Genomic DNA, 14198 nt, shown 5'->3' on the forward strand with positions numbered 1-14198 from the left:
AATACATGTTATCAGATGAACCCTTGGTTCAGTGGTGCCATTCTTGGCTGTAGGCAGAGCCAGTCACAGGCAATGACCGCTGCCTGTAGAGAGGATCATGTGGTGTATAGAAAGAACACTAGACTTTAGGTCAGATGCGTTCACGGGCAAATTACTTTACCTTCGAGCTTTCGTTTCTTCATCTATAAAATGAGAATGGATCATGCTGCCTACCTCACAGGATTGTGAGAAAAGTACTTTGTAAATCTTGAAGCACAGTATATGTGACTTATTACTGTTGCTATTATTATTACAGAGTCACAAGACATTAAAGCCTGAAGGCATTTTAGAATGTAGAGCATGGACATAGGCCATAGAATGTCAGAACTAGAAAGGACCTTGAGAGATCATCTAATTGGAACCCCCCATTTTACAGATCAGGATATTAAGGTTCAGAGAGGATGAATCATGTAAGGTCACATAGTATGAGGTGGGATTAAAGCCCAGCTCTCCTGACTCCTTGTTCAGTGCCCACAGGCTAAGGCAGACTTGGCATAGGCAGACATAAAAGGACAGACCTATAAAAGCAATTACAATCAATTGAATTGAAACCCAGTAATTCAGATTTGTTTGGGTGGCTTTGAAGTTGGGATATGGGAAGAGGCAGCTGGGCTGGATTAGCCTTTTCTCAAGGATGACTCAGAAATGATGTGGCGCCCTTCCCTCTGTGGCCAGGTGGAACGAGCTGAGGTTCAGGACGTGGGCCGCTATACCTGTGAGGCCCTGAACAAGGCTGGCCGCTCTGAGAAACACTACAACCTCAATGTCTGGGGTGAGGTCTCTTTGAGGGGTCAGAAGTTTTACTCCTCCTCCTCCCCCTCCCTCTCCTGTCTATCTAGGTAACAAGCCTGGGCGAATTTCATCTTGGCTAGGTTGTGAGTTGGACCACTGCCTTCTCTCTATTCCAGCCTCTCCCCATTCTCACCCAACTCCAAGGGACCCCAGGCATAAACTTCTCCCCTTGTTTTGGTTCAGTTCCCCCAGAATTCTCTTCGTGGGAGCCCCGGACCCTGGCAGTGACTGAGGGTCATCCTATCAGCCTGTCCTGTGAATGCTGGGGAATCCCCTTCCCCAAAATCACCTGGAAGAAAGATGGTAAGACTTTTCTTCCCCAGGAGGTCAGTCCCATTAATCCATACTCCATTGTGGTCTCACTCTAATAATCAGGGCAGGGAGAAGTGGAATAACTGACCCTCAGAGGATCTTGGTTGTTTCAGGCTCTTTGGCTCCTCAGGTGGGGAGGGAGGCCTAGGAAAGAACCGCAGAGACAGCTGAGATTGTGAAGGGGTTGGCCTTCCTGGAATGGGGTTGATGGGGAACCCAAATACATCAGAGCCAAAAGTTCTGTTTCCTTCTCCATCTCACCCAGGGATACTCCTGCCCACTGATGGGGACAGCACAGAACCCATCTCAGCTGTGGGGAGGCTGCTGTACCTGGGAAAAGTCCAGCCTTCTCAGGAGGGCAACTATACCTGTGAGTGCAGCAACATAGCTGGGAACAGCAGCCAGGAACAGCAATTAGTGGTGTATGGTGAGTTGAGGTGGGATAATAAGGAGGCATGAGACCCACCTAAGGTCATCAGGACCCTCTACTCCCACCACATCTGGCAGACACTGGGCCAGCTCTACCCAGAGTTTGATGGCTTGGGAGTGGTGGGGCTTGACCTGTTGTACTATTTGCTCCTTCTGGGGGGCCTGAAGGTATATTTCTTTATCCTGGAAACCCAATCATTCTAATCCAGGAGTTCTTAATATTGTGTGTGTGTGTGTGTGTGATGGACCCCTTTTGGCAATCTAGGGAAACCTTTGTCTCCCTTCTCAAGATACTGTTTTTAAATGCCTAAAACAAAATACATAGTTACAAAGAAAACCAATTATATTGAAATAAAGATGTAATTTTTTCCCCTTTAAGTTCATGAAGCCCATGAAATCTATCCACGGATCTCCTTGAAGGAGGAGAGAATCCATGGACTCCAGATTAAGAAGCCTAGATCTAGTTCATGTTGTCTCCAAGAAGCACTGTCCTCAGTTAGCCTAGGCAGACATTTCTCTAACCCAGATGTAAAGATTTCCCCCATGGTTCATTCCAGGTTCTCCCTATCCACATTGAGTGGTAGCACTCAGAACTGAACTGAGTCTAGTGTGAGTCTGGCCAGTTTGACCTTTCCCATGACTGTGACCAGAGGTCATAGAAAACTCCTCGATGACCTTCATAACTCCTTCTTCCTTCCAACCTCAGTTGCTCCAAAGATCCCAGGCAGCGGCGACCTCCTTAAGGAGGTGTCTGTGATCCAGTCTGGAGAGGTTACCCTGGAATGTGAAGCCACAGGGAAGCCATCACCAGTCGTGACATGGGAGAAGAATGGCCAGCCTGTGGCCAGTGAACGCGGCTTGCTCCTTCAGAGCTGGGGGAGAGCCCTGAAAGTGGAGTGGGCACAGGCTGGTCATGCTGGACGCTACACCTGCATAGCTGAGAATGAGGCTGGGAGGGCAGAGCGGAGGTTTGACCTCTCAGTGCTAGGTAAGACCTGAGGCAGCATCTTGGCTTAGGTCTCTCAGGAGAAGGGAAGAAGAAGAGAAGGAAGGAAGGAAGGAAAGAAGGAAGGGGAGAAAGGAGGAAAGAAGAAAGGAAAGAAGGAGGGGGGAGGGAGGAAGGAGGGACAGAGGGAAGAAGGAAGGGAGAAAGGAAGGAAGGGAAAAAGGAAGGAAGGACTTAGTTAAGCACCTACTATGTGCCAGGCACTGCCCTGGAAATTAGTGCAGTCCCACTTACAGCCATAGAATTGAGAGCACTGCTGCTTCGGGGTCAACCTCATGGTTTCTCTAATCCCAGATTCCATCTAACAAGAGTGTAGAAGAATGATTTGTTGGAATGCAAAATTGAATTTAGTATCAGGAAGGCCTGGCTTCAAACCTTGCCCCAAATACACACTAGCTGTGTAATTCTGGGCAAGCCAGATAACCTTACTAGGCCTCAGTTTCCTCTTCTGTAAAATGAGAGGGTTCTACTCCGTGACCTGTATGATCTTTTCCAGTTCTAAAACTACGATCCTATGGTCCTTGATCTTCTCAGACTCAAGTGTCTGTTGGAGGAGGTGGGGAGAGAAGGGAAGAACATAAATTTGGATGGTGTTAAGTACATAGATCTTATTTATTAATAAAATTGTTTTTCATATCTAGTCCCCCCGGAGCTCACTGGGGACACTGACCCACTGACCAACGTCACAGCAGTCCTGCACAGTACCCTGACTCTGCTCTGTGAGGCCTCAGGCAGCCCGTCCCCAGTGGTCCGCTGGTTCCGTGGGGAAGAACTCATCAGTCCTGGGGAGGACACTTACTTCCTGGCAGGTAAGGCAAGATATGGAGGGATGTCATAGGCAGCTGGTCTATTTGTCCTCCAGTGTGGTTCAGCTTCAGTCATCAGACCAATAGCTCTGAGCTGGGTATGGATTCAGGGGACCTCTGTTTGAATCCCAGCTCTGCCATTTATTGCCTGTGTTAACTTGGACAGATCACTTAACTTTTCTGTTCCTCATCTGTAAAATGAGGGCTTGGACTAAATGACCTCTCAGGTCCCTTTCAGCTTTAAATTCGTTGTTGTTTTTATTGAGTCCTTTCACTTGTATCCAACTGTTCATGACCCCATTTAAGGTTTTCTTGGCAAAGATACTGGAGGGGTTTGCCATTTCCTTCTCCAGCTCATTTTATAGATGAGAAAACTAAGGCAAACAGGGTTAAGTGACTTGCCCAGGGTCAAACAGCTAGTAAGTGTCTGAGGCCAGATTTGAACTCAGGTCCTTCTGACTTCAGGGCTGGTGCTCTATCCACTGTGCAATCTAGCTACCCCCTTCCTTAGTTCTCTTAACTGTTCCTTCTGACATGGTTTCCAGAGGTTTCACTCCTGTTAGCTAAACAGACTTCCCAGACTGGTGGTCTATTTCAGGACAAGCTTAGCCTTCTCTTAATCTCTGCTAGCTAGGCTGGTGGGGCTTTCCACCTGGGCACATAGAAGGCAGACTTAGAGGCTAGGTTGAGTTCATTTGTTCCCTTCTTCCTTCTCCCCTCCCTAGGTGGCCGGATTCTGAAGCTGACCCAAGTGCAGGAGGAAGATGGCGGTCTTTATTTGTGCCTTGCAAGTAATATGGTTGGAGAAGCAAGAAAGAATTTCAGTGTAGAGATCTTGGGTAAGTACCAATGACTTTGAAGCTTCCAAATAACCTTGGGACAAGCCCAAAAGGTAGTTTGGAAAACAAGTCTTTAGGGGTCCAGAAAGTAGATGCAAAGTGAGAAGAATGAAGGAGTTGGATCTGGGTTTCTCCATCCCAGCATAATGTCTCTACTTCAGAGAACATTATATGCAGTAACAGCAATATTGCTCAAAGGGTAACTGTGAGCAACTGAATTATTCTGAATAGTACAAATACTTACGTCAACTACAAAGGACCTATGAAGGAAGATGCTATCCACTTCCAGAGGAAAAAAAACTGATAAACAGAAGTATGTATACTATGGTTTTACATTATATATATATGTATGTGTGTGTATACATACATACATGCAAATGTGTGTGTGTGTGTGTGTGTATGTGTGTGTGTGAAATGGTGGGCTTCTCTGGTGTGGGGTAAGAGGGAGGGAGACAGTTCAGAACTTAAAATGTAACAAAAATTTTTAAAAAGAAAAATGCCTACACTTAAGAGATTATATAGTTTTTTATAGACCACTTAGATTCCTCATCAGGAAAGAGACATTTTATTAATAAAAATAATTCCTTATTTCTATAGAATGCTTTTAATTTTTATAGTGCTTGCAAATTCATTCTCTCATTTGACACAGCAACCTCATGAAGTAGCTAAGGTACAGATTAATTGGTGCCATTTTACAGATTGGAATAACATTTAGGGAAGATGATAATTTTTAACCACAGCAATTCTTCAGTGTAGTTACTACAAGATTGACAAGGAATGATGACCTTGCTTCCAGTAAGGTTGGAGAACACGTCAAATTTTGAAGCAATTTTTGTGGTGGATGCAATGTTTGCAGATATGCTGTGGTGCTGAGGGACAGCTATCCATGGTCAAAAAGAAAGCTACTCCTCTTTGCAGGAAAGAAATGAGGAAACTCCTCTCTAATCTCCAGGAAGAACGTCAATAAACTGGCGAGTGTCCAGAGAAGGGCAACCAACACGGTTGCTTCTGATATTCTAGGTCATGTCATATGGGCTGAAGAAAGTGAGGATATTTAACTTGGAGAACAGAAGATTTAAGGGGAATGTGATGACCGAGGCCAAGTAATTGAAGCACTATCTGTCCTTATGGAAGAGAGATCAGACTTGTTCTGTTTGACCTTAGGAGGAAGGACTAGGAACAATGGATAGATGTTGGAAAATGGCAAAATTCAACATAAGACTCAAGATAAGGAGAAACTTCCTAACAATTAGATGTCTTCAAAAGTGAAATGGGCTGACTTGGGAAATAGTGGGTTTACCTTCACTTCAGATAAAGGCTAGGGGACCACTTGGGGGTCGTGTTGTGGAGGATATTCTTGTTCAGATATGGGTTTGGAGAATGAGGCCCCTGAGATTTTGCCCCTGGTCTCACACCTAGTAAGTGGAAGAGCTGTATCTGTAGTCCAATGTGCTATGGAAGAAAGTCTTAACCACTCCGAGCCTCAGCTTCCTCATCTGTCAAATGGGGATAACCAGACCTGCCTCACAAAGTTGTTGTGGGGATCGAATGAGATAATGTATATAAAGCGTTTTGTAAACCTGAAAAGGCTATATGGGTCAGCTATTTATTAATGTTGCCATTATTTTTGTTATTTTTTTGATCCCATAATTTCATCTGTACAAGAAGCTCCTTTTATCAATGCAGATCAGTAGCTGTTCTGCAACTGAAAGTCTTCAAGAGTCACCTGGGGTCACTGAATGGTTAAGTGACTTGTCTAGGGTCACACAACCAGTATGTGTCAGAGGCAGGACCTGAACCCAGGTCTTCCTGATTTTCAGGCCAGGTCTTCATCTACTTTATCTCTAGCCACTGTTCCTACCTTATTGTCTTTGTCATCGTTATTATTATCATTACTACTGGCTCTAGGTTTAGGGTTCTTTCTCCTAGACCAGGGGTCAGCAAACTATAGCCTTTGGGTCAAGTTTGGCCCATTGCCCGTTTTTGTACAACCTAGGTGCTAAGGATAGTTTTACATTTTAAAATAAAGTCGTACTGTATTTAAAAATGTAAAAAAAACTTTCTTAGCTTCTAGGCCATATAAAAACAGGTGGCAGATTGTGTTTTGCTGACCTGTGTCCTAGACCAGGAGTAGGGAATCTGCGGTTCCTTGCCCCTGTGACTTAGACCACGTAGACTGTTAGTAGAAAACTCGTGGTTGTCTCTTTCTTCCAGTTCCTCCCAGAATTGAGAGTGAGGACCCAGAGGAAGAAGTGAAAGTCCCTGAAGGGCAGTCTGCCTTCTTAACTTGTAATGCCACAGGTAACAGTGTGTGGAATGACTGGCAGCAGGAAAGACAGAGGTCAACTATCTGGAATGGAGGTGGGGGAGGGAATCTCAAGAAACTGAAGTTTGCATTCAAACTCTTCATTTCCAGCTACTTGCCCATTTATAACCAACTACTAACTTCTATTCACTCCTCTTTGGAGGAGGGGCTAATACCATTCCCCACAGAGAAGAGAAGCAGTCACTTTGTCCATTATCTCCATTCATTTGTGGTCCTAATGTTCAGACCTTTGGGGTTATATGTGAAGTCCTGAGGCAAAAAGTTTCTAGAGTACCATTCTAAGCTTCCTGGAAGTGTTCTAGAGCCTGTGTTGTGTATCACCAGGAGCAATTAGTTGCCATTAACTCTTACTTGCTTCTATCGACAGGTCATCCCCAGCCAACAGTCACATGGTACAAAGATGGCCAGGCTCTCTCTGGAGGAGACCCCTATCACATATCCCCAGATGGTTCTTTGCTAGAGATACTCCAGGCCAACCTTTCTAACTCTGGCCACTACTCTTGCATTGCATCGAACTCAGTCTCAGAGAAGACCAAGCACTACAAGCTTAGTGTTCTGGGTGAGTGGCACACACTAGGTACCATGATGCAGAATCCAACAGGCAGATATCCCCCAAACGTTCTACCACAGACAGACTGATCCCCTAGAACTGCTTAAGTTGGGCTTGTTGGAGGTCAACATGGACCAGTGGGACTCAGGATCACATGATATCACAAATTTAGAGCTAGAAGGGACCTCGGAAATCATTGAGTTCAACACCTTTATTTTACAGATTTGGAATCTTAGGGCTAGGTCAATCATACAGGATGTGGTAAGGTATGGATTTGAACCCAGTTTCTCTGTTATCAATCCAGCACTCTTTGAACAGTACCATGATGCCTCTCAAACCTACTCTCCTTACTAGCTGGTGGGAAAGCCAAGGAGATTGGTTGTTTAGAGGTTACCTTGAAGAGGGCAGCAGGTCCTCTAAGATCTAACTAGTACAACGGTTCATGAGGCTTCAACTAGGACTTTACTCCATAAAGCACATTAAAGTCTATGGAATCATGAAGAGGATTTTTTAAAAAGGTAAATGTGTGTGTTAAATTTATTTGTATCTCTTTATCTTTCTGTTAGACTGTAAACTCCATGAGGATAAGGCTCATGTAGGCACTTAACAGGTGCTCATTTAATTGAACATACTCATGTTCTTGAGTGAGAGGCATTTGAAGGTTGAACAAGGTCATTTCAGTCTAAATGAAAAGTTATCCTAATTTACACACCAGGGAGTAAAAAACAGGATCATAGATTTACAACTGGAAGGGACTTCAAAGGACATCTAGGCCAACTCCCTCATTTTACAGATGAGGAAACTGAGGCCCAGAGAAGTTAAATAATTTGTCCAAAGTCACCACAAGTGGCAGTCAGGATTTGAACTGGGATCCTCTAACTCCAATTCTAGTACTCTTTATACTGTGCATCAGCTCAAAACATTCAGTTTGGAAATATAAGCAGGCTCAAGAAGTGTTTAGATAAATTCATGGATAAGGTGGAAATTAATTCAATTCACCTAATATTTACCAGATACTTACTATGTGCAAGGCTGGGCTAGGGGTCAGAGATGAAAGACAGAAACAAAACAAGTCCCTCTTTTCAGGGAACTTACATTCAGGTGCAGATGGAGAAAGGATACTATATATACTAAGATAAGTAAGTATAAGGTAATTTAAGGAGAGAGAAAGCTCTAATATCTCTGGGAGCCAAGGAGGGTTTCAAGTCAAAAGTGGCAACTGAATTGAGCCTTTAAGGAATCTGAAGATCCTAAAATGAGGGAATGGAGTGAGAGTGTGTTCTACACATGGGGGAATAGATTGTGCAGAGTCTCCAAGGTAGGAGGAGATGGGAGGTCTAGTTCAGAGAACAGACAGTTTGGCTGGAACCTCAGGTGCATAAAAGAGAAAATAATAGGAAATAAGTCTGGAAAAATAAGCTCAAGCCAAATTGGGAAGGTCTTTAAAAGCCAATGTGTAAGTTGTGCATTTTACCCTAGAGGCATAAAGCTTCTTGAAGTAGAGGAATGACACGGTCAGACCTGTGTTTTTAGGAACACTATTTTGGCATTTCTGCTGAGGATCACTATTGCCTCCTAATTTTTAGTTTGGTTGAGGGGTGATGAGAGCCTGAACATGATGGTGGCCATGAGAGTGGAGAACAGAGGACAGATGCTGTGAAGGTAGAATTGATGAGACTTAGTGACTGATTAGATAATGTAGGGAAACAGAGTGAAGAGTTGAGAATGACTCCCAGCTTAAGAATCTGGATGACTAGAAGGATGGACTTTCAGGGGGAGCTGTCCAGCAGGCAGATGTCAGCTGGGGAGAGAGGTTCGGTCTGTATATAAAGATGTGGGAGTTACATGCATAGAGGTGGTGATTGACCCAACGGGAGCTGATGAACACTCGAAAACAGAAGGTACAGAAAAGCAAGAGAAAAGGGGTCCAGTACAGTCTGCCTAGTGAAAAATAGGTTGATGGTGATTATCGGGGGAAACAGGATATTTTAATGAATCGGTAGAACTTCCTGAGCATGGACTATGCACAAAACACCCCAGGACCTACACAGACCAGTAAGTGGGCTTCCTCTCAGTTGAAGTCTTCAAGCCAAGGGTTGGATGACCATTTGCTAGGAATGTTGCAGAGCAGGGATTCTTCACCTTTTTTCTGTCCTGGACCCCTTGGGGCAGTCTGGGGAAGACTATGGTCCCCTTCTCAGAATAATGTTTTTAAATGCATAAAAGAAAATACATAAGATTACAAAGGAAATTGATTCTATTGAAATATAATCAAATATTAGCAGAAAAGCTCAGGTTAAGGTCCCCTTTTGTAGATAGTTTATTTCTCCAGGCGTGGGCTGGGCTAGATGGCCTCTGAAGCCCCTTCCTACTCTGAGAGTCAGAGTGCTGTTCTCAGGTCATCTAAAGACCCCCATCTACCTCAGCTCAGAGCTCCCCATGTCTTCAGGCTTGGGTTCCTGGTGCACTACCCATGCTGGCCACTTTTCACAAACTTCTCTTATCTACAGTGGTCCCCACCATTTTGGGAGTGACTGAGGACAGTCCAGATGAAGAAGTGACAGTGACTATCAACAACCCCATCTCCCTGATCTGCGAGGCCCTTGCATTCCCTTCCCCTACTATTACCTGGATGAAGGATGGGGCTCCATTTCAAGCCTCAGGAAATACCCAGCTGCTCCCAGGTGATGGCTTCTGGGGTGCAAGGGGTTGGGGTTGGGGGAGTTTATCCAAGTGTACCTGAGGTGGGATGAATTATGGTAATAGGTGGTCCCCCAAAACCTTATCTCTCTAGGTTGGGAAGTAGGAATAGAGCCCTAATTTATAAGCTGGCAACTAAAGTTATCACTAGTGTTTTGGAGCATGTTGGCACTATTAAAATTTAAAATAATTAATAACCTATGGCACTTTAAGTTTACAGAGCATTTTTACATTTTACATTTATTTTACATTTTACAAACATCTCATTTTTTCAGGGTTACAACAGCCCTGGTAGATAGGTGGTATTATTATTACCCCATTTTATAGATGAAACTTAGGGAAATGGAGGATAAGTGATTTGTCTAGGAATATATAACTATTAAGTGTCTGAAGTCAGATCTGAACTCAAATCTTCCTGACTTTAGGTCCAGTACCACCTAGTTATCTTAATGACTTCTCTCAGGGTGAGACTGAAGGCTTGGTTCATGCCATGTGGAGTTGTTGGTAGAAATAGGCTGAAAGACCTGAGTCAGGACCTGGATCCAGGGAAGCAGGACATGCTAGAAACATGGGAAGGCAGTTAGGTCAACCAAAGAGTCAGAAGCAAAGTGAGCAAACAGAAATAAAGAGGGGACAGATACTGGAGGGCAGAGCAAGGCAGATGCCTCAAAGTCCATATAAATAGTCCTTATCTGGGAGGACCTACAATTCTGTCTTAGTTTGAGGATAGTCAGAAGATTAGGCCCTCAGTCAACAACCAGGAGATTCAAAGGACAATGAGGAGGTGGGTCAAGAGGACATAGCCCCCGGAGCAAGAATGAGGCCTGCAGAATAAGATTGGCTTGGCTGCTTCCCTTGAGCTACAGCTTGAGTTCCCTCCTCTTTCACCCAGGATGGTGGGCAATCCCCAGTAAACCTGGTCTAGGAGTTGGTTGATGATAATAATTTTCAGTGGCTGATTGGAGTGCGGTAACGGTGGGGAAAGACAGGGTAGGAGCAGATGTACTGGATTTCTCAGGCAGGAGGAATCTTCCTGAAGACGGTGCCAAGAAAAACAATCTCTTCCTTTTTAAGAGTTCCAAAGTACCTTCTTCATGATAGCCTTGTGAGGTAGTTAGTGTGAGAATGAATTATTGTTCCCGTTTTATGGATGAGAAAATTGAGGCCCGGAGAGGTTAAATGATTTGTCCACAGTCACACATCGAAGACATGTTGAAGTCAGGACTCAAGTCTAAGTCTTCTGACTCCTAGTCAATGGCTCTTTCCAAGTTCTGGTCCCTGCCAGCAAAAGCTAACTTGCTTAGCCCTCCACATACTGCAGTCGGAGGGCTAGAAGAAAACTCAGTCCAGTTAGTGCAACCTCTTTATAACTGAGGAAACTGAAGTCCAGAGAGATGGAATGGTTGAGTCAGGGTTACACAGGGAGGGAGCAGCAGAGCCCAGATCCAAGCCCCAGTCCTAGGCCTCTAAATACCACCTTCTTTCACTCTGCTAGTGTGAATTAACACTGTCCCCACTAGGGACGATTAGGCCTTGCCTTTGAGGGCCCCCCTCCTCAGTGGGTGGGCAGGGACTCCTATGAAGAGTGGAAGCCTTAGGGGAGCTCTATGGTGAATCTCGGCTTCTGAACCCCAAGCAGGCACCCATGGATTGCAGATCCTCAATGCCCAGGAGCAGGATGCTGGCCGGTACACCTGCATGGTCACTAATGAAGTCGGGGAGGCTGTGAAGAACTACCATGTAGAAGTGCTCAGTATGTAACAGTATACCCTGTATGGACAGAAGCACCCTCTAGCCAAAAACCTGTTAATGTAATAGCCCAGACTCATCTGCCACATCTGTATTGAATTTCATGTGCAAAAAAAGTACCCTTACTAATCTTCCTACTTTCCAGTTTAGAAACTTGAGGCCCTGAGAGGGAAGAGGCTAGTCTAACATCACACAGTTAGCTGGGGAGAGATCTGGGACTAGAAAATGGTTCACCTGAGTGCTGTTATAGCATTCTATTCTTTCATGTGTATTCTTTTTTTTAATTTATTTTTAGTTTTCGACATTGATTTCCACAAGATTTTGAGTTACAAATTTTCTCCCCATCTCTATCCTTCCCCCACCCCAAGATGGCATGTATTCTGATTGCCCCTTTCCCCAGTCTGCCCTCCCTTCTATCACTCCACTCCCCTACCCTTATCCCCTTCCCCCTTACTTTCATGTAGAGCAAGATAGATTTCTATACTCTATTGCCTGTATATCTTATTTCCCAGTTGCATGTAAAAACAAATTTTTTTTAACATTTGTTTTTGGAACTTTGAGTTCCAAATTCTCTCCCTTCTTCCCTCCCCACCCACCTTCCTTGAGAAGGCAAGCAATTCAATATAGGTTATACATGTATCATTATGCAGAACACTTCCATAATAGTCATGTTGTGAAAGACTAACTATATTTCCCTCCATTCTATCCTGTCCCCCTTTATTCAATTTTCTCCTTTGACTCTGTCCCTTTTCAAAAGTGTTTGCTTTTGATTACCTCCTCCCCCTATCTGCCCTCCCTTCTATCATTCCCCGCCTTATCCCCTTCCCCCCACTTTCCTGTAGGTAAGATGCCCAATTGAGTGTGTATGTTATTCCCTCCTTAAACCAAATCTGTTTCATGTGTATTCTTTAGCTGAGAGTGTATAACTCCAGTCTTTTCTTCATTCCACTACTTTGGGCTCTGGCAGGATATTAGGGGTCCCACTACTTATAGTCTCAGAACCTGACATCTGGGTGGGCCTTCCAGGCACTCTTCCTGGCCTGCCCCATTCCCAGGGCAAAAGGCTGCCTGTCCTCATTAAAACCTGACTCTCGAACCCTGCTCTGCTTTCAGTTCCTCCGTCTATTTCCAAGGACGATCCCTTGGATGAATTCAGTGTTAAAGAGGTGAAGGCCAAGGTCAACAGCACCCTGAGCTTGGAGTGTGAATCCTGGGCTATGCCCCCTCCGACCATCACCTGGTACAAGGATGGACAGGTGAGCCAGGGAGGGGAGACAGGGACCCTCTTGGTTTCAGGGAACTCAGCAGGCTCAGTGGAGAAGTTTTTCACCCTTAAGTTTCCATGTGAGGTGAAGGTGGGGGTTTGTAGCTAGTGTATAGACCCCAGACCCTTTAGAATGAGTGGCACATAGGTAAAGTAGAGCCCCATTCATTTGTAGATCAGTGACATTATCTCAGTCTCACTCCAGGCTCCCAAGCATGAAAAGATGAAATAGAAAGGCCTGTGGGTCATGCAGGTAGAATCTGTAAACTTCCCTTTGAGGGAAAAAGATGAACAAAGCGGGATGTTGCTGGGACAGCCCACATTTCAGAACTGGGAATCATCCTAATAGCTGTCATTTTTATGGAGCTTGAACGTTTCTAAAATGCCTTGCTCCCAATAATCCCACGAGGTAGTTAATACAAGCATTATTGTTCCTATTTTATGGCTCAGAAAACTGAGGCCCAGAGGGGTTAAAAAAGTTGCCCACAGTCACATAGCTAGGAAATGTGGGTCTCCTAATTCCTAGTCCAGGCTTCTTTCTCCTCTCCTGTGCCACAGTTCTAAGGGTAACTGAGTTTACCCTAGTGGAGTGAGGGGAGAATTTGAGAACTGAGGATCAGGCGCAGGTTGGGAACTAGGCCTTAGATACAAATGGACATTCTGGTGCTCTGATCCCTCCCTCCCCCCAGCTCAGACCCGCAAGCTGATTCCTAGCCTTGACCTCTGGGGTCAGCGTAGGTTAGTTATCTTACAAATATTTGCTTTTGATTATGAAGGAGAGCAGGAAAAAATTTAGAGACTCATGTGGCTGTAACAAGTCCCCTCGATGGCTAAGGCAATAGGGCATGGAGGCCATGACAGGTTTGCATCTACATCTGACCCATTGGAGGGGACTAAGGGCAGGAATGTGAGTGAAGGACCCAGCCAAGTTAGGTTTCAGTGGGAACATTTGTATCCTCTTAAGGTGGTACAGAGGGTGGCCAGGGAGCCATGGTGGTATGAACCCTTCCATTCCAGTGAAGCATGCTCCAGTCTCCTTGGCCAATCAATGTAAATGATCTGACCTATTTGGTTTTATTTCTTCTTACCTCCTCTCTGTGTCTTGTACCCTCAGCTGGTGAGCTCTGATGATCGCCTTCATCTTCTGGCCAATGGGCGGCTGCTCCAGATCAATCCAACCAGGGCCTGGGATTCAGGGCGCTACCTCTGTGTGGCCACCAATGTGGCTGGCGAGGATGACAAAGACTTCAATGTGCTTATCCAAGGTAGGTGCCCCAGGAGGAGAAGCATGGGTACGAGGATTGGCAGAAAGGCTTGGGGAAAGTGGACAGCCAATGAGCCTGTATATGAGGATGAGAAGTGCTTTTCATTCAAGCTCGCTCCCTT

At 45.0% G+C, this 14198-nt stretch overlaps 1 protein-coding gene across 1 annotated transcript in view; it reads left to right on the forward strand.

Annotated features, from left to right (window-relative positions):
* HMCN2 (hemicentin 2) overlaps positions 1-14198 on the forward strand; it is a 183329-nt gene that overhangs the window by 106692 nt on the left and 62439 nt on the right. Inside the window, exons 42-53 of the mRNA XM_036752858.1 lie at positions 715-811; positions 1015-1134; positions 1409-1570; positions 2279-2560; positions 3220-3387; positions 4110-4223; positions 6438-6524; positions 6917-7108; positions 9610-9783; positions 11439-11552; positions 12662-12804; positions 13927-14077. Of these exons, the coding sequence (XP_036608753.1) occupies positions 715-811; positions 1015-1134; positions 1409-1570; positions 2279-2560; positions 3220-3387; positions 4110-4223; positions 6438-6524; positions 6917-7108; positions 9610-9783; positions 11439-11552; positions 12662-12804; positions 13927-14077 (1804 nt within the window). The remainder of the gene's footprint in view (positions 1-714; positions 812-1014; positions 1135-1408; positions 1571-2278; positions 2561-3219; positions 3388-4109; positions 4224-6437; positions 6525-6916; positions 7109-9609; positions 9784-11438; positions 11553-12661; positions 12805-13926; positions 14078-14198) is intronic.

The sequence above is a fragment of the Trichosurus vulpecula genome, chromosome 3 (genome assembly GCF_011100635.1).
Source record: "Trichosurus vulpecula isolate mTriVul1 chromosome 3, mTriVul1.pri, whole genome shotgun sequence".
Taxonomy (NCBI): domain Eukaryota; kingdom Metazoa; phylum Chordata; class Mammalia; order Diprotodontia; family Phalangeridae; genus Trichosurus; species Trichosurus vulpecula.